The sequence below is a fragment of the Lagenorhynchus albirostris genome, chromosome 1 (genome assembly GCF_949774975.1).
Source record: "Lagenorhynchus albirostris chromosome 1, mLagAlb1.1, whole genome shotgun sequence".
Taxonomy (NCBI): Eukaryota; Metazoa; Chordata; class Mammalia; order Artiodactyla; family Delphinidae; genus Lagenorhynchus; species Lagenorhynchus albirostris.
This window is the reverse complement of record NC_083095.1, coordinates 87,077,145-87,104,056: the sequence shown is the minus strand read 5'-3', so window position 1 is coordinate 87,104,056 and position 26,912 is coordinate 87,077,145. Positions and strand designations below refer to the sequence as shown.

At 37.4% G+C, this 26,912-nt stretch overlaps 1 protein-coding gene across 1 annotated transcript in view; it reads right to left on the bottom strand.

The window, feature by feature from the left end:
* WDR76 (WD repeat domain 76) overlaps positions 1-26,912 on the bottom strand; it is a 63,111-nt gene that overhangs the window by 3,011 nt on the left and 33,188 nt on the right. Inside the window, exons 6-13 of the mRNA XM_060149042.1 lie at positions 24,075-24,201; positions 22,064-22,165; positions 21,920-21,963; positions 20,907-21,060; positions 12,575-12,733; positions 7,224-7,441; positions 6,478-6,630; positions 4,803-4,856 (exon numbers count right to left, since the gene is read on the bottom strand). Coding sequence (XP_060005025.1) covers positions 4,803-4,856; positions 6,478-6,630; positions 7,224-7,441; positions 12,575-12,733; positions 20,907-21,060; positions 21,920-21,963; positions 22,064-22,165; positions 24,075-24,201 — 1,011 coding nt within the window. The remainder of the gene's footprint in view (positions 1-4,802; positions 4,857-6,477; positions 6,631-7,223; positions 7,442-12,574; positions 12,734-20,906; positions 21,061-21,919; positions 21,964-22,063; positions 22,166-24,074; positions 24,202-26,912) is intronic.

Below are 26,912 nucleotides of genomic sequence, written 5' to 3'. Positions count from 1 at the left end.
GCCAATGCAGGAGACACAGGTTCTTAACCCAGTCCGGGAAGATCCCTCATGCCATGGAGCGGCTAGGCCCGTGAGCCATGGCTGCTGGGCCTGCACATCTGGAGCCTGTGCTCCACAACAGGAGAGTCCACAACAGTGAAAGGCCCGCATACCGCAAAAAAAAATTAAAAAATTAAAAAAAATCCAAGGACCAGATGGCTTCACTGGAGATTTCTACCTAACATTTAAAGAAGAATTAACACCAGTGCTCCTCAAACTCTTCCAAAAAACTGAAGAGGAGGGAACACTTCCCAATTCATTCTGTGAGGCCAACACTACCCTGATACCAAAGCCAGACAAGGAACCTACAAGAAAAAGAAAAAAAAAAGCCTACAGACTAATATTCCTAATGAATATTGATGCAAAAATTCACAACAAAATACCAGCAAACCAAATTCAACAGCACATTAAGAGGATTATACACCATGACCAAGTTGAATCTATACCTGGGATGCAAGGATGGTTCAACATATAAAACTCAGTTAATGTAATATACCACATTAACAGAATGGAGGACAAAAATCATAAGATCCTCTCAACCCGTACAGAAAAATTATTTGACAAAATTCAATACCCTTTCATGATAAACACTCAACAAACTAGGAATAGACAAAAACTATCTCAACATAATAAAGGCCATATATGAAAGGCCCACAGCTAACATAATACTCAATGATGAAAAACTGAAAGCTTTTCCTGTAAGATGTGGTAAAAGGCAAGGATGCCTACTCTTGCCATGTCTATTCAACATAGTATTGTAAATTTAGTAGGACTAGAAAACTGGGTAGGACTAAAGACTACACAAACACACAAAAAAACTATTTAAACAATTTCAGCAAATTTACAGGATACAAAAATCAACACACAAAAATCAGTTGCATTTCTACACATTAAGAATAACCAATCCAGAAATGAAATTAAGAAAACAATCCCATTTACAATAGCATAAAAAAGAATAAAATATTTAGGAATAAATTTAACCAAAGATGTGAAAGCTTTGTATACTGAAAACTACAAAACATTACTAAAACAAACCAAAGAAGACACAAATAAATGGAAAGACATTGTGGTTGTGGACTGGAAGACTTAATATTGTTAAAATGTCTATACTACCCAAAGTGATCTATAGAATTCAATCAATGCAATTCCTATGAAAATCCCAATGGCATGTTTTACAGAGATAGAAAAAAAATCCTAAAATTGATATGGAAACTCAAGGAACTACAAACAGTTAAAATAATCTTTAAAAAGAAGAACAGGACTTCCCTGGTGGCGCAGTGGTTAAGAATCCACCTGCCAACACAGGGGACACGCATTCAAGCCCTGGTCCAGGAAGATCCCACATGCCGGAGAGCAACTAAGCCCATGCGCCACAACTACTGAGCCTGTGCTCTAGAGCCCACAAGCCACAACTACTGAGCCCGCATGCTGCAACTACTGAAGCCCGTGCACATAGAGCCCATGCTTCACAACAAAGAGAAGCCACTGCAATGAGAAGCCCGCACACCACAATGAAGAGTAGCCCCTGCTCACCGCAACTAGAAAAAAGCCCACGCACAGCAACGGAGACCCAATGCAGCCAAAAATAATTTTAAAAAAAGAACCAAGTTGGGGGCCTCATGTTTCCGGATTTCAAAACATACTACAAAGCAACAGTAATCATGACAGTGTGGTACTGGTATAAAGACAGACACTACAGACCAGTAGAACAGAATAAATCCCATAAATGTACATGTACATGGTCAAGTGATATTCAACAAGGGTGTCAAGACCACAAAATGGGAAAAGGACAGTTTCTTCAACAAATGGTGCTGGGAGAACTGGATATCCACATTCAAAAGAATAAAGTTGGACAATAATCTTATATTATATACAAAAATTAACTCAAAGTGGATTAAAGACCTAAACATAAGACTTGAAACTATTAGTAAAACAGAGAAGAAAACATAGGGGGAAAGTTTCAGGACACTGGATTTAGCAATGATTTCTTCAATATGACACCAAAAGCACAGGCAACAAAAGCAAAATCAGACAAATCTACGTCAAACTTAAAAACCCTGTGCATCAAAGGAAACAATCAACAGAGTGAAAAGGCAACCCACAAAATGGTAGAAAATATTCACGAATCATATATTTGATAAGGGGTTAATATGCAGAATATATTAAGGAATTCCTATAACTCAACAACAAAAATTATGCAATTCAAAAACGGGCAAAAGACTTGAATAGACAGTTCTCCAACGAAGATACACAAATGGCCAACAAGCAAATGAAAAGATGTTTAACATCACTAATCATTAGAGAAATGCAATCAAAACCACAATGAGATATTACCTCCTTAGAATAATCACTAACAAAAGAACAGACAATAAGTGTTGATGAATATAAAGAGAAATTAGAACCCTGGTGCACTACTGGAATGTAAAGTGGTTTGGCTGCTATGGAAAAACAGTACAAAGGTTCCTCAAAAAATTAAAAATAGAATTATCAGATGATCCATCAAAATCCCCCTTCTGGGTATATATCCAAAAGAATTCAAAGCAGGATCTTAAAGAGATATCTTTACACCCATTTTGTTCACTGCATTATTCACAATAGCCAAGAGGTAGAAACAATCAAAATGTCCATCAACAGATGAATGGATAAAGAAAATGTGGCACATACATACAGTGGAATATTATGCAGCCTTTAAAAGAGGAAGGGACTTCCCTGGTGGCGCAGTGGTTTAGAATCCGCCTGCCAATGCAGGGGACATGGGTTCAATCCCTGGTCCAGGAAGATCCCACATGCCGCAGAGCAACTAAGCCCATGTGCCACAAACACTGAGCCTGGGCTGTAGAGCCCTCAAGCCACAACTACTGAGCCTGTGTAACACAAATACTGAAGCCCGTGCACCTAGAGCCCATGCTCTGCAACAAGAGAAGCCACTGCAATGAGAAGCCCGCGCACTGCAATGAAGAGTAGCCCCGACTCGCCTCAACTAGAGAAAGCCTGTGCGCAGCAACAAAGACCCAATGCAGCCAAAAATAAATTAATTTTTTTAACATCTTTATTGGAGTATAATTGCTTTACAATGGTGTGTTAGTTTCTGCTTTATAACAAAGTGAATCAGTTATACATATACATATGTTCCCATATCTCTTCCCTTTTCTGTCTCCCTCCCTCCCACCCTCCCTATCCCAACCCTCTAGGTGGTCACAAAGCACCGAGCTGATCTCCCTGTGCTATGCAGCTGCTTCCCACTAGCTATCAGTTTTACGTTTGGTAGTGTATATATGTCCATGCCACTCTCTCACTTTGTCACAGCTTACCCTTCCCCCTCCCCATATCCTCAAGTTCATTCTCTAGTAGGTCTGCGTATTTATTCCCATACCTAGAGTCTGTCCTACAGAGTAAAGTAAGTCAGAAAAAGAAAAACAAATACCGTATGCTAACACATATATATGGAATATAAGGAAAAAAAAGAAATGGTCATGAAGAACCTAGGGGCAAATATGGGAAAAAATAAATTAATTTTAAAAAATTAAATTAAACAGGAGGAGATCTTGTCACATGCTAGAATATGGATGAACATCGAGGACATTATGCTAAGTGAAATGAACCAGTCACAAAATGACAAATACTGTATGATTTCACTCATATGAAGTATCTATAATAGTCAAAATCATAGAAATGGAAAGTAGAAAGATGGTTGCCAAGGTCTGGGAAAAGGGGGAAAGAGGAATTAATGTTTAATGGGCAGTTTCAGTTTTGCAAGATAAAAAAATTCTAGAAGTCTGCTGCACAACAACGTGAATATACCTAACACTATTGCACTGTATACATATAAATAGTTAAGATGGTTAATTTATGTGTTTATAACCACAACTAAAAATAAAGTAAAAAAAATTTTTTTAATATGGGGCTCTTTAATTTGGGGCTCTTTACTGCTCTCCAAAGCAAAAAGCAAAGCACTGCCTTTTTATTCTTTATATTGTAACACCATTAGCAACCCTTTCTAACTAAAGAAGTATGAACAATGGAGAACCACATCTCCCTCTGCCACTCAATGACCCTATCTCTACTGACCTGTGAATCATCACACTAGATAATTTTTTAAAATATGCATTAGAAACCAATAAACTAGAATTAATAAAGTTTGAAAAAGGAAATGAAGAGGGAAATTCTGTGAAAAAGAAAACAAACATGCTTAAATATAGCCTCTATAGACTATAAAACTCATGAAGCAACAATCAACATACATTGCACACCCTGTCCCCAACTTCATAAATACTAATAAAGAGGTATGTCTAGGAAGAAGGCATTGCATAAAGTTTGATGTAAAATACATACATTAAAAGTAGCAGATGCAAAAAAAGGGTAACCAAACAAAGTAAGTGGGAAGGTGGAGAGGCCCTCCAAGCCCAGAACAAACAGGTGCAAATAAACAGAGCTTCAGCTAGCCTCACCAGCAAATAAGTCTCAATAGGATAACATGAGTAATTCAGGTTGGAATAAAGTCACTCACCTTAACCAAAAATAACCACCCAGAGGCAGAGAACAGCTACTGACTAAAAGAGATTGAACCTCTTTACAGAAACAGGAAACCTGGAAGCAAGAACCCTTCTGTATAGGATAGGAACTAGCAACCTGGAACACTGGAACAATGTAATACAAAATCAGACCTATTACATCTCCTTGACAATCAGATGTCCAATGTATGCACTCCAACAAAGACCTCATAGTAATCCAGGGTCTACTTTATTTGGCACATGGGAACCTACCTGATGGTGGTGAGAAGAGGAATCTTCGAGGATATACAGCTGCTGTCAAAGATTCTACAAAATAAAGAGCAAGAATAAAGGAGCACACTCTTTACTGTTTCTTAATAATTTTCTGAAATATTATCAGTATATTTAACAAGGTTTCCACTGGTTCATGATATGAAATATGATTGTTATCTTAAAATATATAGGATCAGGCTCTAACAAATCTCAGCTAATGTATTTACAAAAGTTACAAAGAATATTATAAAATTCAGTGCTTATAGTTTAGTGTGGAAATTACTTATTTAGACATTTTACTCCAAACTTAAATGTACATTCTAAAGTGATAATCTAGACTCTATATTCAGATTCACAGTAATATAAGTCATACATAAGGGATGTAGTCTGAAAATGCAAAAATAACCTAAAAGTGTATGCATGTATCAAGGGAGACTCATCAGTTGAGGGCGTGATAGTGTCACTTCCAGATTCTGGCGAGACTAAGACTGTCCAGTGACCAAGGGGAGGAGTACTTGTGGGGCAACTGGAGGTATCGAGAAGCCTCCACTAGGTACCCTGGCAGACAGAAACTAACCGAATCATCACCACCTCCTCCTTCTCCTTGTGCCTAGGTATTCCACTGAAATTTCTTGGCACTAGAGCTTATTAACTAATTAGATTACTAGAAAGCCACATCACTAATGGTTAATGTAACAAGAGTAAACTCTACAGTGCAAATGAACAGGAATGGGACAAATAAGTATAAGTAGCCCTTAAGACAAAGAAAACTACATGGGTGGAAAGGGGACACTGAGCTGCCACTGTCTGGTGACTAAATCTCTTAATGTATTACCTGGTAATACTTACACACTTTACTAGAAATTAACTGGGTACCTGTCACACACTATAAACCATGTTCTTCCCAACAGATGGGTCTAAACAGAAATTAGGTGCCTTTCTAGAGCCTGGCCCACAGCATACATTTAACAGATACTTGTTGAATGAATAATGAACGAATTCCAAAATCACTTAAGGTAAAACTCTAATAAACAGGGAACTGCTTGCAATGTTAAGCAAAATCAGGGATTTTAGAAGAGAACAAAATCATTTCCTTTGTGATTGCATTAACATTCTCCACATCTTTTTTAATTGGCATTATTTTCTATTTTTGTTCAATTGGTTTATATTACATTTTAAAATCCATTTTTAGGAAGTAGCTATAGAAAGGTATCAAAGCTAAAACCATAAAATTTTATCCAGTAGTTTGTATAAAAGCCCAATTTTTGCTACCTTTTCTGCCTGCCCATGGCCTGGGGCTCTGCAACTTCGATTCAGCACTTCACTTGTGGGGTAGACCCCACTATCTCCAAAGTAAGAGCTTCTCCCTATGCTAAAATTATCTCCCTTCCAAGATATCACAAGCCTGATTTCATCTGATTTCAGTGCTAAAGCAAAGACTGACATCACTCTCCAGGGTAGCTACAGACCTTCCCTGCCAATCTCAAGGAAATCTACAGATCCCAAAACTGCTGAAAAGCCATTAAGTACAGGTCATTGATCTTTGGGAACCTAGACATGACTATGAAACAATAACACTAGTGATTTAATAAGGAGCAAGAGTCAACAAAGCTACTGTTTAACACAGTAACTACAGACTCTAGATTCCTTAAGTATTTCTGTCTTCCCAATTTACCTCAGCTTACAATCAGCACATGTGGTTACTACTCTGTTACCAGTAAGAGGTGAAAAATAGGCAGAAGCGATGCTCTTTGTGTGTTCAGTCAAAGAAATCAAAGGCTTGATTCTACTGCGATTCAGGCACCTTGCATCATAAATATGAATATCCCTGTAACAGGAGGAATAATTCTCAGTGTTGTCACAGTACACATAGTAAGACTCTACAATAGGACTGAACATAAATTAGACACTCAAATACTCACTACATTGAAGAACAGTTAAGACAGAACCCTCTAATCTTCTATATTAATTTAAAAAACACTGGTATAGAGTAAGAAATAAGAAAAATTTCAAAATTATAGCATATATATGTAACCAGGTGGGTACAGAGAGACAAGATTCTAGCTGGTTTTCTAATCTATCCAAGAAAAAAGTTAACACAGACCAAGAAGTTATAGGTCACATGGAACTTTTATATTTTTTACGTACGTTCTTCTCAAAAGACTAGAAGTAAACGCATGAGGCCAAGGAAAACAAAAATGTATATTTTTTCAACACTTGCGCTATTTATTAAATCCAAAAGAATCTCTCATTTTAAAAATAATCACGTTAAAAAAAAACAAAAATGCTCAATCAGTGTAGAAAGGAAAATTATTTGGTCTGTGGGTATTACAAAAAAAGTCAGAAGTCTTTGACCACCAAACTAAAACATTACTCCTAACATTAAAAGGCCTAAATCATAAAATTTCATGAAGGACATACCTTAATCCCGCAGTGATAAAATACTGTCTATGCACTGGGTGGACATGTACAGTTCTTATTTTGCTCAAAGAAGAATTGATAAGTTTCTCACAAGAAGTTCCAGGCGTCCGCCTATCCACTAGTGACATACTTCCATCCCAGTGACCTACTATTAAAGTGGAGGCGTCTTCTGCCAAGAAGTCAAAGGAGGAAAAGCTACTTCTTTCATCTCTATATACCTAAGGATATAAGTAACAATCAACTTATGTAACACTCTTCTTTTAAAGAAAGCCAATGCATAAATTCTTTGTTAAAAGAGTAACAAAACACTTAACCCAAATAACCTCATTTATCCTCCCATGATCCCCACAAGAAGCATAGGGCAAAATGGTAATCCCCTTAGATGGAAACTAAGGCACTGATCAGCTGTGAGACTGCAATCAAACAGCCCATCCACCCATGTCAGGGCTACATCCCAAATCTCTTAAATCCAATAAACCTCAGATGCAGATCTACCCTGTGAAACTTACTAGGAAATGGACTGAATCTGAATCTTACCCAGTTGAAATACCTTAATATACCAAGTAACTTTGCCAACTAAGTCCAAGGTATATGGCTTGAATGCTCACCTACTCTTGGTGGAAGTGTAAATAGATACAAAATTTTTACAGCAATCAGGACACATCTATCAAAATATTTAATGCTTATACATACCCTTTCACCCAGTAATTTCACTAAGATATATATAAGGATGCTTGCTGCCAGACTGCTTATAACAGCAATAAAAAGCAACCTAAACGTCCACCAAAAAAGGTCTGGTTAAATCATGATGGTACATCTCTACTTTGAAATACCATGCAATGCTAAAAAAGAATGAGGTAGATTTGTGCTATTAACTGTCCAAGATATACTAGTAAATTAAAAAAGCAAGTTGCAAAAAACTATGTATATAGTGTGAACCCATTAGCGCAAAGAAAAAAATCTGTATCTATATGCTTGTAAGTATATGTGTACTTTCTGGAGGCATACACAAAAAATACAAAGGTTACTTCGGGAGAGTGGGAATGGGGAAAGGGCAAATTTAGTTTGCACACCCCATTTACTGTAAGTTTGTGGGGGTTTTTTGGTTGCACTGGGTCTTTGTTGCAGGCTTCTCTGTAGTTGCGGCGTGCAGGTTTAGTTGCCCTGCAGCGTGTGGGATCTTAGTTGCCCGACCAGGGATCAAACCCGTGTCCCCTGCATTGGAAGGTGGATTCTTAATCACTGGACCACCAAAGAAGTCCCCTACTGTAAATATTTTATCATGAGCATATATTATTGTTATAACTTTTTAATCACTTACAATCCACAATGTTGTTACTTTGGGCTCAGGGCTCACACATATAAGGAATAAAAAATAAATGTTGTAGAATGTGTCAGTACTCAAGAGAGAATTACCACAATTCTTATCACTTAATCATGAATTGCTTCTGACTTTTAGTTTTAATAACAATATTACTATAAACTGAGATTAACAAATAAATATACCAAAGGTATCCCAACCCCTATACCAAAAGAAGCCCAATATACACAAATGAAACTTGAAGTATTCAGTCATTATATTAAAATGGTTAAGTGCAGAGGATCTGGAGTCAGAGAGACTCAAGTGCAAATTCTAGTTCTGCCTTTTATGTCCTTCAGCAAGCTAATAAACCTCTTTACCTCAGTTTTTTCAACTGTTAAACGGGGAGAACATTACCTATTTCATAGGGTGTTATTAGGCTTAATAATATATATAAAGCACACTCAGGTTAGTACCTAACACAAGGTAATTGTTCAATCAGTAGTATCAGAAGCAAATTACTGACACATGCAATATCATGGATGAATCTTAAAAACATTATGCTAGGTAAATAAAGACAGACACAAAAAGCTACACACCATTTGATTCCATTTACTTGACATTCTAGAACAGGCAAAATTATAGGGACAGTAATCACATCAGTGGTTGCCAGGGGCTTCAGGAACGGGGAGAGGACTGACTACAAAGGGTCATGAGGTAATTTTTCCAGGTGATGGAAATTTTTTATGTCTTGATTGCAGTGGTGGTTAAACAGGTATATACAATTTGCCAAAACTTATAAAACTGCACACCTAACAAAGGTACATTTTACAATATGTACTGTATACCTCAATAAACCTAACTTTTAAAAAAATAAATAAGTGGATAACTCTTACAACTCAATACTGAAAACACAGATAACCCAATTAAAAAGTAGGCAAAAGATCCAAATTTCTCTAAATAATTACAAATGGCCAATAAGCAGATGAACATGCTCAGCATCATTAATCATTAGGGAAACGCAAGTCAAAACCACAATGAGATACCACTTCATACCCACAAGGTTGGCTATACTCACCAACAACAACAAGCGTTGGAAAAGATGTGGAGAAATGGGAACCCTCACATACTGCTGATGAGTATGTACAACAGTGAAGCCAGTTTGGGAAACTGCTTGGAAGTTCATCAGAATGTTAAACATAGAGTTACCATATGACCCAGCAATTACACTCCTAGGTGTATACCCAAGAGAAATGAAAGCACACAAAACTTGTGTATGAATGTTCATAATGGCATTATTCATAATAGTTAAAAATGGAAACAACACAATTGTTCATCAACTAATCAATGGATGTGTAAAATGTGGTACAGCCACACAAGGGAATACTATTCAGCCACTAAAGAATGAAGTACTGACACATTCTACAACATGCATGAACCTTGAAAACATTTCGATAAGTATAGAAGCCAGTCACAAAAGACTATAAACTGTATGATTCCTTTTATATGAAATGTCCAGAACAGGCAAATATGTAGAGACAGAAAGTAGATTAGTGGTTTTCTAGGGCAAAAGGGGAAATCGGGAGTACTTGATAAGCAAGGGGTTTCTTTTGGAGGTGATAAGTATTCTAAAATTAGATTGTGGTAACAGTTTCACAACCCTATAAATACACTAAAAACCACTGGATTTTACACTTTAAATGGGTGAATCGAATGGTATGTGAATTATATATCTCAACAAAGTTGTATTAAAAAATAAGTACAGGGCTTCCCTGGTGGTGCAGTGGTTGAGAGTCCGCCTGCCAATGCAGCGGACACGGCTTCGTGCCCCAGTCTGGGAAGATCCCACATGCCGCGGAGCAGCTGGGCCCGTGAGCCATGGCCGCTGAGCCTGCACGTCCGGAGCCTGTGCTCCGCAACGGGAGAGGCCACAACAGTGAGAGGCCCGCTTACCGCAAAAAAATAAATAAATAAATAAGTACAATCAGTTATTATTAAGTGGCTGATAAAACATAGATGTACCTTCAAATTTCAAACTCCAACCTTCCTGTAAGAATATAAACAAATACAAAACAGAATGTGACTTGCATACATAACTATATGGTATGCATTAATAACCAAAGTGCTACCACTAAACAGTTTAAAGAGGACTTTTCACAAAAATTATTTCATTTAATCCATGATTAACAGCCCATCCATTTCCAGTATGGATTTTAAATATCAATGTTGCTCTTAAAAACCAATTTTTAAAAGGTAAAAATAGAAATTAAAAGAAAAAAAAAGCAAAGACACCAGTAAAAAAAGAAACTGTTTCTTCTAATTGTCAGTAATTAGGAAATCAAGTCTGACCAGCAACACATTAACAGTCTTGAAAAGTCTTTTTTTCATATGGTTAAAAACAGACTTAGAAGAAATTAAACGTCCTCATTTTTAAAAGAAAACTCAAAAACTATTAGCTCTCAAGAAGAGAGAAAAAGCCTTCCCAACTGTAAGAAAGATCATTTAGGAGTTCAGTGAAGAACAAAAGCAGTTACGTATTATACTATAGCTATTAAAATAATTAGTTAAAAACTCTTTTATAAGTAATTATGAATCATCTATACATAGAATATTAAAATAATTACAAAGACAGAATGCGTTAACTTTGAATACTGGCTTACATAAAAAAATTAAGGCATAAAATTAGATCATCAATTAGTATTTATGATGATAAGCCATAATCAGTGATGATACCCTGTTTTCTTCATTGTCTATCACATATAAAATGCTCTTATACTGAGGACCTCTAAAAACTTTAAAAGTCCCATTCGAAATAAGCTAAAGAATGAAAACCTACATCTAAACCATCCTAAATTTCACAAAGATTAAAATCCATATAAAAAAAGAGTTTGATTTGTAGGAATTCTCTTAATGAGGAAATCTGATATTGTTAAGCAAATCTGAAAGCTCACTTGAAATATGTTTGCTGTAACATTAAGTAGTAGATATTTAAGTAGTAAACCAAAATGTAATCACTGGGATCCAATATTGTGAGGATTCCTCAGGCTTTTGGAAGCTTCTGGCCTACCCAACCAGAGATCAAACCAATTTGAAAACCTCCAAGGGGTAAGTAGTCTGGTTAACTTGGTAGGCTATCTCTGGGAGGATGGACGGTCACGAGTATGAGACCAACATCTTTCAACTATTCTTAAACTTCAACTTAATCTTACCTTGCAGGGGTTAGACTAGCCCAGGAAAAGACCTTATCTTCAATAGGTGGTTATGAATAAACCTGGCCTAAGATGTTCTGAATGAACCCGCTTAGGTGTCCATTTCTTGCCAGAGTACAATTATATGACATCGAATGGCAGTTTTTCATTCTAACTTCACCAGATAAAAACAGCTGAGCTAATCTCTCTACCATCAGCTATACATGGCATATAAGAGATGATAAATCTTAGCTAGAAGACAAAAAACCAAATTTTATAGTTTCTGTGTTATATTACTGGCCAAAAGTTTTGGACAATGTATTATAGTACTGTTATGTGATGAATTTCTCTAGTCTTTTTTGTCATATCTAAGACTCATCCCCACAAAATTCATATCTGCCAAGGCTAGAAATAATGAACAAAAGTATAATAATATTCCAATATTTTTTCCTGAATAAAAGAGGACAAGTTTTAAGCCTTAAAATAGAAGAATAAGTTATTTTATTTAAAAGCTTTCTGCAAAAATAAAAAATAAGAGCAAAAACTTACTATGTACCAGGCTCTGTTTTAAGTAAATGCTTTATCTACATTAACTCATTTAATCCTCATGACAATCCTATAAGGTAGATACTATTACCATTCCATTTCAAAACTAAGGAAATTGAAGCACAAAGAGGTTATGCAACTTACCGAGTTCACACAAATAGTAACAGATGGGATTTGAATTTAGGCAGTGTAGTTCTAAAGTCCCTATTCTACACCATCTCACCCAGTTTGATGGTATAATATAATCATTCATGTGGCATTTCATAAGGAATCCAGAATATCACCTGAGGTCCATATGCAAACATATTAACATTTACCTCCTCAAAAACAGCTCTGGAAAAATCCCCACAGCGTAATGTGCCATCATAGCTCAGTGACAGCAGGTGAGCTGGATTGGCAGGCGAGAAGTAAAGACAGCTAACTGGTTGACTATGGGGTTGAAAAATATAAACTCCATCTTCTTTAGGTTGGTGAGTCTGGAACAGAGTTGGGGGGTGGGGAGAGAGACAAAAACTGGTGAAAAGCAGTAATATTTTCTACATCATTATGTCATTAAACTATTTGTTTGTATTATATTCAGTCTTAGTCTATAATTATACCCACCTTCCCACTCAGAAAGTCAGAACTAGAAACTTGAGACTCTCACTAAGTTACTTTTTCCTAATTTTCAATCCAACAAAATTAAGTCACATTTATTTTAATAGTTTCCAGCTTTTTGCAACTAGCCAACTAGTTTTTCATAATACAGAGGGAAAAAAATTACTGCTTATAATGACTTCAGTTCATAAAATTCTCAGGAAATGTGAAATTTACTTTTATTTCACATGCAGGATAATTCCTTACTACCAAAACTTCTATCAATACCACTCCCACTTTGCTTGCTAAGTGTGCTTCTATACTAGTATGTCATTCTCAGCTCAATTTTCATAAGGTGTTTGGTCCTGGCACAAAATGATAGTTTTAAAAATATTTTAACCCCTAAATGGCCCATGAAAAATGCATGTGCTTGAGGGACTTCCCTGGTGGCGCAGTGGTTAAGAATCTACCTGCCAATGCAGGGCACATGGGTTTCAGCCCTGGTCTGAGAAGATTCCACATGCCGCAGAGAAACTAAGCTCATGTGCCACAACTACTGAGCCTGCGCTCTAGAGCCTGCAAACCACAACTACTGAGCCTGCGAGGCACAACTAGTAAGCCCACATGCCACAACTACTGAAGTCCACGAGCTTAGAGCCCGTACTACACAAGAGAAGCCACCGCAACGAGAAGCCCATGCACAGCAACGAAGACCCAACCAAATATAAATAAATAAATAACAGCCAAAAATAAATAAATAAATAAATTTATTTTTTAAAATACATGTACTTGAATTTCAGTAGTGATATTACTACTTCTAAGGATTATCGTTTCCACAACTGGATTAACAACTCCGAAATCATCATTTTTTGGATTTTGATGTTATATTCTTATGCGGTATGTCATATTATGAACCAGAACAACTTTCATCTCTAAATCTAGCTTAGTCGGCTCTGAAATACTCAAACACTTTTGTTTTTGTCTTTTTTATTTAAGTTTTTAAATAAAGAGAAAAAAATTTAAAGAAAATAAAGAAACATGAAAAGAGAAGGAAGGAAAAAAATTACAATCACACAAACTCCTCCTCCTACCCAGAGTTAACCACTGTTAACATTTTGGCATATTTGTCTATAGCATATATTTTTTAGAAAAACAAAACTCTCCATTGTTATAAGGAACTCAAACAAATATACAGAGAAATATACAAAGACAAAAGTTTTGAAAAACCATTGAAAACCCAAAATTGACTAAAATTATCATTAAAATACTAAGTGATCATTAAAGATGTCTTTACATGTACTTACTTATACAGATAGAAGGACAGAGAAGAAATTTAGAGAAAAAAAAAGGCCAATTTAAGTAGTATTACATTTAACTATACTTTAGGGGCTTCCCTGGTGGTGCAGTGGTTAAGAATCCACTTGCCAATGCAGGGGACACGGATTCAAGCCCTGGTCCAGGAAGATCCCACATGCTGTGGAGCAACTAAGCCCATGTGCCAGAACTACTGAGCCTGCACTCTAGAGCCCTCAAGCCACAACTACTGAGCCCGTGTGCGACAACTACTGAAGCCCACATGCCTAGAGCCCATGCTCTGCAACAAGTGAAGCAACCACAATAAGAAGCCCACGCACCACAATGAAGAGTAGCCCCCGCTCGCCACAACTAGAGAAAGCCCACGCACACCAATGAAGACCCAATGCAGCCATAAATAAATATAAAAAAAATTTAACTATACTTTAAAATAATAAAAGAAAATCAAGCTGAAGGAATTTTTGAACTTCGAGTATTTCTTTACAAGAGCTATCTCCTAAGAAGGAAAAAGTAGAAAATATAAAGCAGTTTTAGTCATTACGCTTTTTTATTTAACTATGTATGTCTCAATTTTAGACAATTTCTATTGACTGAGAACATTATTCTCACTCCTCCTCCAATCTCCCCTTTCTCCATCTCTATATTTTGTTTTTTCCAGGTTAACAACATTCATATCCAGTTCTGTAACCATAATTCATATGGCTGTTTAATATTAGTTCTGTATTTAAATATTTATTTATTTATTTCATTTATTTTTGGCTGCGTCAGGTCATAGTTGCGGCACATGGGATCTTGATTGCAGCAAGTGGGATCTTTCATTGCAGCACACAGGCTCTTCATTGCGGCACGCGGGTTTCTCTCTAGTTGTGGCGTGCGGGTTCTCTCTCTCTAGTTGTGGTGCGTGGGCTCTGTAGTTTGCGGCACACAGGCTCTCTAGTTGAGGCCTGCGGGCTTAGTTGCCCCACAGCATGTGGGATCTTAGCTCCCCAACCAGGGATCGAACCCACGTCCCCTGCATTGGAAGGCAGATTCTTTACCACTGGACCAGGGAAGTCCCAGTTCTGTATTTAAATGGATTCAATACTCATCATCAATTTTTCTGTCAAGCTTCTCCATTCCTGAATCCTTAATTTTGATTTACTTTCAACGGGCCAAGATTTGCTATCAAGCAGTTTTTTCCAGATGAACTCACAGGTCTTCAATTTCTTGAGTTTTTTCAGATGTGAAAAGACCTACCTGCTGTCTTTACATTAGAATAATATCTTGGGTTGGGTATGTATTCCAGGCCACACTTCCTTCTCTCAGAACTTTGTAGACATTACATGAAATGTTGCTGTAGAAAACTGAGGCAAACCTGGCTTTTCCCCTTGAATATAATTTGTTTTTCCTGCCTCAAGAATTCTTTATCATTTAAGTCCAAATCTTCCTAGAACATGGCATACACACTCAAATCTGTCAATCCAATTCTGTCTTTTCAGAAAAGTTCTCTTTGAATATATTTTCTGTTACATTTGTTGGGTCATCTTTGACTGGCTTTCCTTTCCTTTTTTTTTTTAATGAATTTATTTATTTATCTATCTATCTATCTTTGGCTGCCTTGGGTCTTGCTACTGCACACGGGCTTTCTCTAGTCATGGCAAGTGGGGGCTACTCTTCATTGTGGTGCGTGGGCTTCTCATTGCAGTGGCTTCTCTTGTTGTGGAGCACAGGCTCTAGGAACATGGGCTTCAGTAGTTGTGGCACACAGGCTTCAGTAGTTGTGGCTCATGGGCTCTAGAGTGCAGGCTCAGTAGTTGTGGCACACGGGCTTCGTTGCTCCACGGCATGTGGGATCTTCCTGGACCAGGGATTGAACCCGTGTCCACTGAATTGGCAGGCAGATTCTTAACCACTACGCCACCAGGGAAGTCCTGGCTTTCCTTTTCTATTGGCTTTTCTCATAAAACTTTTTTCATCTGTGTTTGAGATTACCTCAGATATTTCCTTTAATATCTATAATTTCATTTTCAGCCAGGTCTATTCTGTTCCTTTTGTCTAATTTATTAGTTTCACTGATCTTCAAATTGTTTCCTTAGTTCTACAGTCTCCTTTTTCATTTCACTCTGTTGTTTTATCACCTTATCTTTGAGTCTTATTTTACCAAATTAATGTTGATATTAGCTTGCTCCACAGCAGCACTGTCCAAAAGAACTTTCTGAGATGACAAAAATGTTTTATGTATGCACTGTCCAATATGGTATCCACTAGTCATGTGTGGCTATTAAGCACTTGAAATGTGCCTGGTGTAACTGAAGAACTGAATTTTCTATTTTAATTAATTTAAAAATAAATACATGTATCCCCCACTTTTCAAAAGTTCACTTTATGCCACTTTGCTCTTACAAAACACCTATATTAGTACCTATTTTTGCTAACTGAAGGGAATCCAAAGAAGATTTTTGCTTTTGTGAGAAAAGGTGAAAAATGAAAATAGTATTCAATGTTTGTTTTGTAGGAAGTTGTTACAGAGGCTTTATGTATAAAGCTATACATCTGACCTCTACCCACCTGTACAGCTTCCCCCTATTCCACTCATCCCTTCCGTTTATGCCTCTGCTGTTTATGCTCTAGCCACAGAGGCATTCTTTCAGAGGCATTCTTCAGGTCCTTAAATGTATCAAGCCGGCATCCTCCTGCCTAAGGTCCTTGACATGCTGTTCCTCTTGTGTGAAATGCTCTTTTCCCTTTCTTTGCTTGGCTTACTCCTACTTAGCTTTCAAATCTCAACTCAATTCTCACTTCCTCAGGGAAGCCTTCACTGATCCTCAAAATCAGGCCAGTTCCCCTGTTATGTGTTTTTAATAACACTACTTTTCCTCCACTCCATTAATCATAGTATATAATTCACTCCACTTATCAAACATGTAATTATTTCATTCATGCTGCTTTTGCCACTAAATTCTAAACTCCATAAGGACAGAAACAATCCTTCCTCACAAATATGGATGGGGAGTCATTAGAATAGTACTTAGGGGACTTCCCTGGTGGCTCAGTGGTTAAGAATCTGCCTGCCAATGCAGGGGACACAGGTTTGAGCCCTGGTCCGGGAAGATCCCACATGCCGCGGAGCAACTAAGCCCATGCACCACAACTACTGAGCCTGTGCTCTAGAGCCTGTGAGCCACAACTACTGAGCCTGCGTGCCACAACTACTGAAGACTACACACCTAGAGCCCGTACTCCACAACAAGAGAAGCCACCGCAATGAGAAGCCTGCGCACCGCAACAAATAGTAGCCCCTGCTCGCCGCAACTAGAGAAAGCCCACACGCAGGCTTGACCTGATACAGCCAAAAAATAAAGACCTAACACAGCCAAAAAATAAATATAGAAATAAATTTATTAAAAAAAAGAGTACTTAGCACAAAATACTTAATAAGTGTGGAATGAATGAATGGGTGGGGTGACCGAATAAATGACAGCTCATCTTTTGATCCTTAGGTGAGACTAGGAATCTGACAGAAGGTTAAGAGGAAAACTGAGGGACTGCCAAGACAATACGATGAGGTAAAAGTCTTTTCAACAAATAGTGCTGGGACAACTGTATATACACATACAAAAAGATGAACTTGGGCCCTTACCTTACAGCATATACAAAAATAATTCAAAAAGAACAATTCAAGATGGATCAGTGAACTAAATGTGAAAGCTGAAACTATAAAATTTTTACAAAAAAACACAGGAGAAAATCTTTAAGACTTTGGGTTACACAAAAGATTTCTTAGATATGACACCAAAAACACAGTCCATTAAAAGTTTGATGAATCGGACATCACCAAAATTCAAAAATTTGCACCTCAAAAGATAGCATTAAGAAGATGAAAAGAAGAAATATTTGCAAATCACATATCTGATAAGGATGTGTATCTAGAATATACAAAGAACTCTTACAACTCAACAAGAAGACAAACAATCAAATAAAAAATTGACAAAAGATTTGAATAGACATTTCACCAAAGATATCCAAATGGCAGGAAAAGATTCTCAACATCATTAGTCATTAGAGAAATGCAAATCAAAACCACATGGAGATACAACTTCACTAGGAAGATACCACCCACTTGAAAGGCTATAATCGAAAAGACAGATAATAATAAATGTTGGTGAGCATGTAAAAAAATTTGAACCCTCATACATTGCTGGTAGGAATAGAAAATGATGCAGCCACTTTGGAAAGCAGGGTGACAGTTCCTCAAATGTTAACCAGTTACCATATGACCTAGCAATTCTACTCCCAGATACCTACCCAAGAGAAATGAAAACACAGACCTACACAAAAATGTGTACACAAATGTTTATAGTAAAATTATTCAGAATAGCCAAAAAGTGGAAACAACCCAAATGTCTGTCAAATGATGAATGGATAAACAAAATGTGGTAAAATCAAACAATGGAATACTATTCAGCAATAAAAAAAGAATGAGGTGCTGATAGATGCTATAAAACAGATAAACCTTAAAACTATGCTAAAAGAGGGACTTCCCTGTGGTCCGGTGGTAAAGAATCCACCTCCCAATGCAGGGGACACAGGTTCAATCTCTGGTTGGGGAACTAAGATCCCACATGCTGTGGGGCAACTAAGTCCACGTGCCACAACTACAGAGCCCACGAGCCCTGGAGCCTGCACACCACAACTAGAGAAAAACCCACATGCCACAACTAGAGAGAAGCCTGCGCGCCACAACAAAAAGCCCACGCCTCAATGAAAGATCCTGCACGCCTCAACAAAAGATCCCGCATGCCTCAACAAAGACCCCACATGCTTCAACTAAGACCCAATGCAGCCAAAATAAATTAATTAATTTTAAAAAAAACTATGCTAAAAGAAAAATGCCAATATAAAAGACCACATATTTTATGATTCTATTTATATGAAATGTCCAAAAAGTGCAAATTTGTGGAGATTTGCCTGGGGATAAGGGTAGAAACAGGGATTAAATGTAAGTAGCCACGAGGAATCTTATAGGAATGATGAAAATGTTCTAAAACTGAATTATGGTGATATTTACACAACTCAATAAACTTATTAAAAATCATTAAACTGTACATTTTAAATGTGTAGATTTTATAAAATGTTAATTATACCTCAATAACGCTAAACTTTTTTTTAAAAAACGAGGGGAGTTTCGGAGTGAGCACAGGATAGCCAAGATAATGGTTTTAGACTCGCTCAGTCTGTTAATGAGATAGCCAGGTGTCCTGAAAAATTAGAAAGTTGATAAAAATATTGGACTACAGACACCCAATAATACAGATTTTTGGAGTCACCAGAAAAGACATGACAAAGGGACTTTCCTACATATCTTCAACACACCCTGAAAAGATCTTCACTTGACTATGCTAATTCTCTATTTTTCCTTTTCTAAGTTCTTCAACAAATAGTCTATCCATTGCTTCCATTTCTTCTTCCACCCCATACTTTTTTTAATCTCCTAAAGTCTGTGTTCTTTTCTTACCTTATTGTTGAAGCTATTCTCTCAGCTCACTTATGATACCTTATTTTCAAAACTAATGGCCCTTTTTCTGTTCCCATTCTTTTTAACTCATCTAAAAAAAAAAGCCCTGTCAAACTCCGATGCTTGAAATTCATCTCTTAGCTTATACAACCTTATACCATTTCTGGTCCGCTTCCCACTTCTCTGCTTCTGTTTTCTTTACCAAATCCTTTCACCTCCTACCCCCACTCACATTTTATCAAAATAAGGGAGAACCTATGCTCCCAAAATAAGAGAGAATTTGGTTTCATTTCTTCTCCTCACTTACAAAATCCATTTTATTTATTAACCCCAAACCACTGCAAGTCACCATGATTTCTCCATCTCTATTAATTGTCCTTATGGCATTTTTCAGGTCTTTGTTCTACTTCCCCAATTAAAAACTAAGTTCAGAGAACATTAACTCGGCTTTTTTCAATTCTGTAAACACTGAAAGCAATCAATGCATTATTATATGTACAATGAATGAAATTCAATATCTGTTTCTAATTCATCAAAAAATGACTAGGGGGCTTCCCTGGTGGTGCAGTGGTTAAGAATCCACCTGCCAATGCAGGGGACACGGGTTCGAGCCCTGGTCCGGGAAGATCCCACATGCCGCAGAGCAACTAAGCCCATGCGCCACAACTACTGAGCCTGCGCTCTAGAGCCCGTGAGCCACAACTACTGAGCCCATGTGCCACAACTACTGAGCCTGCGTGCCTAGAGCCCATGCTCTGCAACAAGAGAAGCCACCACCATGAGAAGCCCGCGCACCGCAATGAAGAGTAGCCCCCGCTCCCTGCAACTAGAGAAAGCCCACATGCAGCAATGAAGACCCAATGCAGCCAAAAATAAATAGACAAAAACTAAATTAATTTAAAAAAAAATTACTAGGATCATCCTAAGAAGATCCTTGGGAAGATATTTTGATCCAGCTTGGAAACTATATTTTAAACATAATTAGAAACCTAAGAACTTTGTATGATCTTTTCATATACACATTTAAAGTTGTAATAAACTTTCCTGGCAGGAATTTATGCCCAGATGACTAAAGATATTCAAGCTAAAAATGTTAAAGTTCTACAAAGCAAATTTAAATTCCTCTAGGTTTCTAAAATTTGGAATCACAAAGCACAAAACTATAAATCTCAAGTAACATCTAGAAACACATGGCTCTAGGCTATTCTTTCGCAGACTATTTGCTTCAAATGTTAATATCTTCAAAACAATTAATAATAACTTACCAAATCCCAAAGCCCAACTTGTCCAGATCTGGCCCCAGCTGCCACCAAAGTTCTAATTTCTGATGGGTGGAGAGCCATTGAGAATATTGGGCCTTTGGTAACTTTATAAACAGTATCTTCACTAATGATCATGCCATTTAAATTGGCTTTGTAGCTGAGAAGATTAAAAAGTTAAATTTTAGAAGTAAAACCAAACTCAGTAGTCAAAACAAGTAAAAGATGATTCGAAAAAGTAAAATCACAATTAGTAAATGTGGGAAAATATTCAACTTCCTGGCAACCAAGGAAATCAAACTAAACAATGGGGTACTATTTTTCACTTATAAAAGCTAAGAGGCTATAGTTAAATATACATTCATATATATTGCTAACAGCAGAGTAAATTCATTTAAGATTTTCAGAAATTTTTAAAAAAGATTTTGGAAAACAATCCGGCATTTCCTAAAAGCCATGAAAATGTCCATAATATTTGACACATTAATCTCACTTCTGGAATCTATCCTAAGGAAATAATCCACTATCACAATATAAATTTCAACAAACACACATACAAACAATCAAAACTAAATAGAAAACAATTTCAAATACCAAGGGAGTAAGAGGAGGTTAAGTAAATTCTACCTGCTAAATCAAATATTACGCAATTATTCAATAAATTTAAAGACTCTAGTAACATGCAGCCACAATGTTAATAGAAAAGCATAATGCAAAACTGTACATATATTAGAACATAAAAAAGTAAAAATGTATGTGATATCACTCATTTATTAAACACTGAATGAATATATACTATGTGAAATGCACTTTTCTGGTTATTGAGACAAAATCCATGCATTCATGAAGCTTATTGCATATGGTGATACACGAAAGGAAATATACAAAAACAACAGTTGTTAGGGTAGAAATACGATGGATAATTTTTCTCACCTCTTTCAAATTTCCTGTAATGGTATAGTCTTTAAGTTATAAAGATCCCAGAAAATGTAAAACAAAGGCAAGGAATTTTAACTCACCTTTTAATGCTAGATAACTCCTTCTCAGTGTTTTTACTTCTTGTCTGAAACAATGAGAGAAACCAAAGCACTAAGTTAATATATGTACTAAAATTTGCTTAACAGATGATTCTAAAAGCTTGGGCTTACCCTCCCAAGTGACACCTTGCTCACTTCTGCCCAAGTCTGCAGAAATCCTTTAAATAGTTCACTGTTATCATCTCGATTTTCAGAAGTCATTTCTAAAGGCCCAGGAGGTAACAAAGGCTGTTATAAAAAATAAGAAAAAAAAGTCGGTTGTCGCTCTGCCCTAGAATGTAAGCTTAAGATTTCTTACTACTTTACTTTCAATACCAACAACAGTGGTGACACATAGTTAGCATTCAAAAACAGTTGTTCAATGAATGAATGCCAAGTATCCTGTAAAGTAATAACATGTATTATCTCATTTAATCCCCTTAATAATCCAGTGAATGAGATATCACATTATAAAGACAGTGGAATGAAACTTAGAGAAGTTAATTTGTCCAAAGTTACACTGCCAGTACCTGGGAATTGATTCAGATCAGTTCAATTTCATACCTCAAAGTTATTACTCTATGTGTTTTTTATTTTTTATTTTTTTAACTGAATCATAGTTGATTTACAATGTTGTGTCCATCTCTGCTATACAGCAAAGTGACTCAGTTATACACAGACATTCTTTTTTCATATTCTTTTCCATTATGGTTTATCACAGGATACTGAATATAGTTCCCTGTGCTATACAGTAGGACCTTGTTTACCCATCCTATATATAATAGTTTACATCTGCTAATCCCAAACTCCCAGTCCTTCCCTCCCCCACTGCCCCCCTCACCCGGCATCCACAAGTCTGTTCTCTATTTCTGTGAGTTTCTGTTTTGTAGATAGGTTCATTTGTGCCATATTTTAGATTCCACATATTAAGTGATATCATATGATATTTGTCTTTCTCTTACTGTATGTCAGTGTTTTTTAAATCACAGGTTGTAACCCATAGGTCATGAAATCATTTTAATACATTACAACGAACAGTGTGTTTCAGTGACTGAGAAAAGAACAGACTAGGAAATACAAAAGTGTATCACATGTAGTAAGGATAAGTATAATTTCACAAAAGTTTTGTTTCAGGGGTGTGTGTGTGTTTGTGTGTGTGTGTGTGTGTGTGTGTGTGTGTGTGTGTGTGTGTGTGTGTGTGTGTGTGTGTGTGTGTGTGTGTGTGGAATGGGTTCAATGTAAATGTATTTCTTATCATGGATGGATGGAGGCTTCAAAAAAATTTGAAAGCTACTCTTCCCCTAGTAACTTAATTTGCAATTAGCTCTCAAAGCACCAGGCTAATCTTCCAATTTATAATTAAGCACTTACATACAAAGTATTAAAAACAGTAGGTGCATTAAAAAAAAAAAAACCAGTAGGTGCTCCTGAATAAAAAATATACTCATAATCTTATTTAGACAATAAATTTGCTAAATAAAACTCTTTCCACTCACTGATAGCGTAAAATTAAACTACAGTAAGAGAACCCCATCACTACTGACATATATTATTTATTACTAGTAATATTAATAACTACCATTTATTGTTTACTAAGTCCTTAATATAAATGTGGGAAACTTTATAGATACTATTTCATTTATCCCTCACAACACCTCTTTGAGAGGTTTCTGCTATTGTTGCCATTTTAAAAATGGGGAGGGCTTCCCTGGTGGTGCAGTGGTTGAGAGTCCACCTGCCAATGCAGGTGACAAGGGTTCGTGCCCCGGTCCGGGAAGATCCCACATGCTGCGGAGTGGCTAGGCCCGTGAGCCATGGCCGCTGAGCCTGCGCACCCGGAGCCTGTGCTTAGCAACGGGAGAGGCCACAACAGTGAGAGGCCCGCGTACCGCAAAAAAAAAAAAAATGGGGAAACTGGGGCTCAGAAAGACTAAGGAATTTACCCACAATCCCACACAGGGTAAGTCTGCAGAAATATAGAATCCAAGCCAGTCTCTTATGAGTTTGAAATCTTACTCATTAAACCATACAACAGCCAAGTATTAAATTAATTATGCACAAATTAAACATAATTTAATGACTTTTTACTCTACTTTCAAACACTTCAAATTTTTGAGTATTTTATTGGTTAATATATTGTATTTGCACTCTTTCTTACATTTTCATCTGCTACTAATATTGGCTGGGTTGGAGTTGCTGGTAATGAAACTCCTGAAGGATCAACTTTTAGTAATCGCATTGACCTTCTACATCCAGTCTCATTTTCTTTCTTCTTAGGCTTCTTTCTAAAGGAGTGGGGGAAAAAATCATGTTATACTCATAAAATTTATATGTATTTATTAATATCAAGGAGATAACATCTAGTAATCTATCTCACAGATATATTCACACATTGCAAAGATGTATATACATGGCTACACTGATTTTTTATTTTTTCTTCGCCACACTGCGCAGCATGTGGAACTTTCCCAACCCAGGATCAAACCTGTGCCCCCTGCCATGGAAGCATGGAGTCTTAACCACTGGACCACCAGTGAAGTCCCTACACTGATTTTAATTAAAAGCCTGGAAACATCATAAATGTTCATCATGGGGAAGTGAGGGGTGTTAAATAAATTATGACATACATATCTAGTACAATATTATGCAGTCATAAAAAAAGAAATAGATTTTTGTATGCTGATATGACATGAACTCTAAGATACAAGAAGCAAAAACAAGGTCCAGCACATGTTGAATATGGTTCCATTAGCTTTTGTTTTGTTTTGTTTTTTGTTTTTGTTTTTGTTTTTGTGGTACACGGGCCTCTCACTGCTGTGGCCTCTCCCGTTGCGGAGCACAGGCTCCAGACACGCAGGCTCAGCGGCCGTGGCTCACGGGCCCAGCCGCTCCGCGGCATGTGGGATCTTCCCGGACCAGGGCACGAACCCGCATCCCCTGCATCGGCAGGCAGACTCTCAACCACTGCGCCACCACCAGGGAAGCCCCCCATTTGCTTTTTTACAAAATATATACACATACATTTGTAATTGCTGAGATTACCTATGGAAGAATACACATGAAACTATTAACAGTGGTTTCCTCTAGGGAAAAGGCCTGGAGAACTAAGGTCCAGGATAGGAAAGAGAATTAAATGTTTCATTGCATTGCCTTCCATATAGTTTACTTTTTAAAATCATATACATACCCTACTTTTTTATGCATTATTTTTTTATTTTAAAAAAGTAGTTCAGAAATTCCAGTTTCCAGTTCCAAATTTAAAGAGCTTGAAAGTCACTGCACTATCAAGTAAAAAGCTGAACAGACTGAAAAATCAACTCTTCTAGGATCCTTAAGAGAAATGAGGGCACAGTAGAAACTGCTGAGCCTACTATTGGAGAGACAGACAGGCAAATGCAAGAAGTCATGGCTTATTGGAGTAGACTTAGAAATGGAAACCATCATGGGAACCAGCAGCAGGGTAGGAAAGCCTGAACTGTAATTGACCAATTGCTGGAGGTTCAGTGTACACAAGTCTGAGAGTTAAAAACTCCATGGAAAACTAGACAGCTACATGTAAAAGAATGGAACTAGAACATTTTCTTACACCATATACAAAAACAGACTCAAAATGGATTAAAGGCGGGCTTCCCTGATGGTGCAGTGGTTGGGGGTCCGCCTGCCGATGCAGGGGACGCGGGTTCGTGCCCCGGTCTGGGGGGATCCCGCATGCCGCGGAGCGGCTGGGCCCGTGAGCCTATGGCAGCTGAGCCTGCGCATCCGGAGCCTGTGCTCTGCAACAGGAGGGGCCGCAGCAGTGAGGGGCCTGCATACCGCAAAAAAAAAAAAAAAAAAAGGATTAAAGGCTTTAATGTAAGACCTGAAACCATAAAACTCCTAGAAGAAAACACAGGTACTACACTCTTTGACATTGTTCTTAGCAATATTTTTTGGATGTGTCTCCTCAGGCAAGAGCAACAAAAGCAAAAAATAAACAAATGGGACCTAATCAAACTTAAAAGCTTTTGCAAAACAAAGGAAACCATCAACAAAATGAAAAGGCAACTGACTGAAGGGAAGAAGATTTGTGCAAATGATATGTCCAATAACGGATTAATATCCAAAATATATAAACAGCTCATACAACTCAATATCAAAAACAAAAAAAAATCTGATTAAACAATGGGTAGAGGACCCAAAGAAGACATAGAGATGGCCAACAGGCACAAATGAAACGATTAGATCATCAGGGAAATACAAATGAAAACCACACTGAGATATCACCTCACACCTGTGAGAATGGCTATTATCAGAAAGACCACAAATAACAAGTGTTGGCAAGGATATGGAGAAAAGGTAACCTCTGTACACTGTTGGTGGGAATGTAAATTTGTGCAGCTACTGTGGAAAACAGTACAAATGTTCCTCAAAAGACTAAAAATAGAACTACCATATTATCCAGTAATTCCACTCCTGGGAATTTATGCAAAGAAAAGAAAAACACTCATTCAAAAAGACACATGCAGGACTTCCCTGGTGGTGCAGTGGTTAAGAATTTGCCTGCCAATGAAAGGGACACGGGTTCGAGCCCTGGTCCGGGAAGATCCCACATGCCACGGAGCAACTAAGCCCGTGCACCACAACAACTGACCCTGTGCTCTAGAGCTCATGAGTCACAACTACTGAGCCTGTGTGACACAACTACTGAAGCCCATAAACCCTAGAGCCCGTGCACCACAAGTATTGAGCCCATGCACCACACCTGCTGAAGCCCGCGTGCTCTAGGGCCCACATGCCACAACTACTGAGCTCGTGTGCTACAACTACCAAAGCCCGTGTACCTAGAGCCCATGCTCCGCAACAGGAAAAACCACCGCAATAAGAAGCCCACGCACCGCAACAAAGAGTGGCCCGCGCTCACTGCAACTAGAGAAAGCCTGCACGCAGCAACAAAGACCCAGTGCAGCCAAAAAAAAAAAAAATACATGCACCCCAATGTTCATAGCAGCATTTTTTA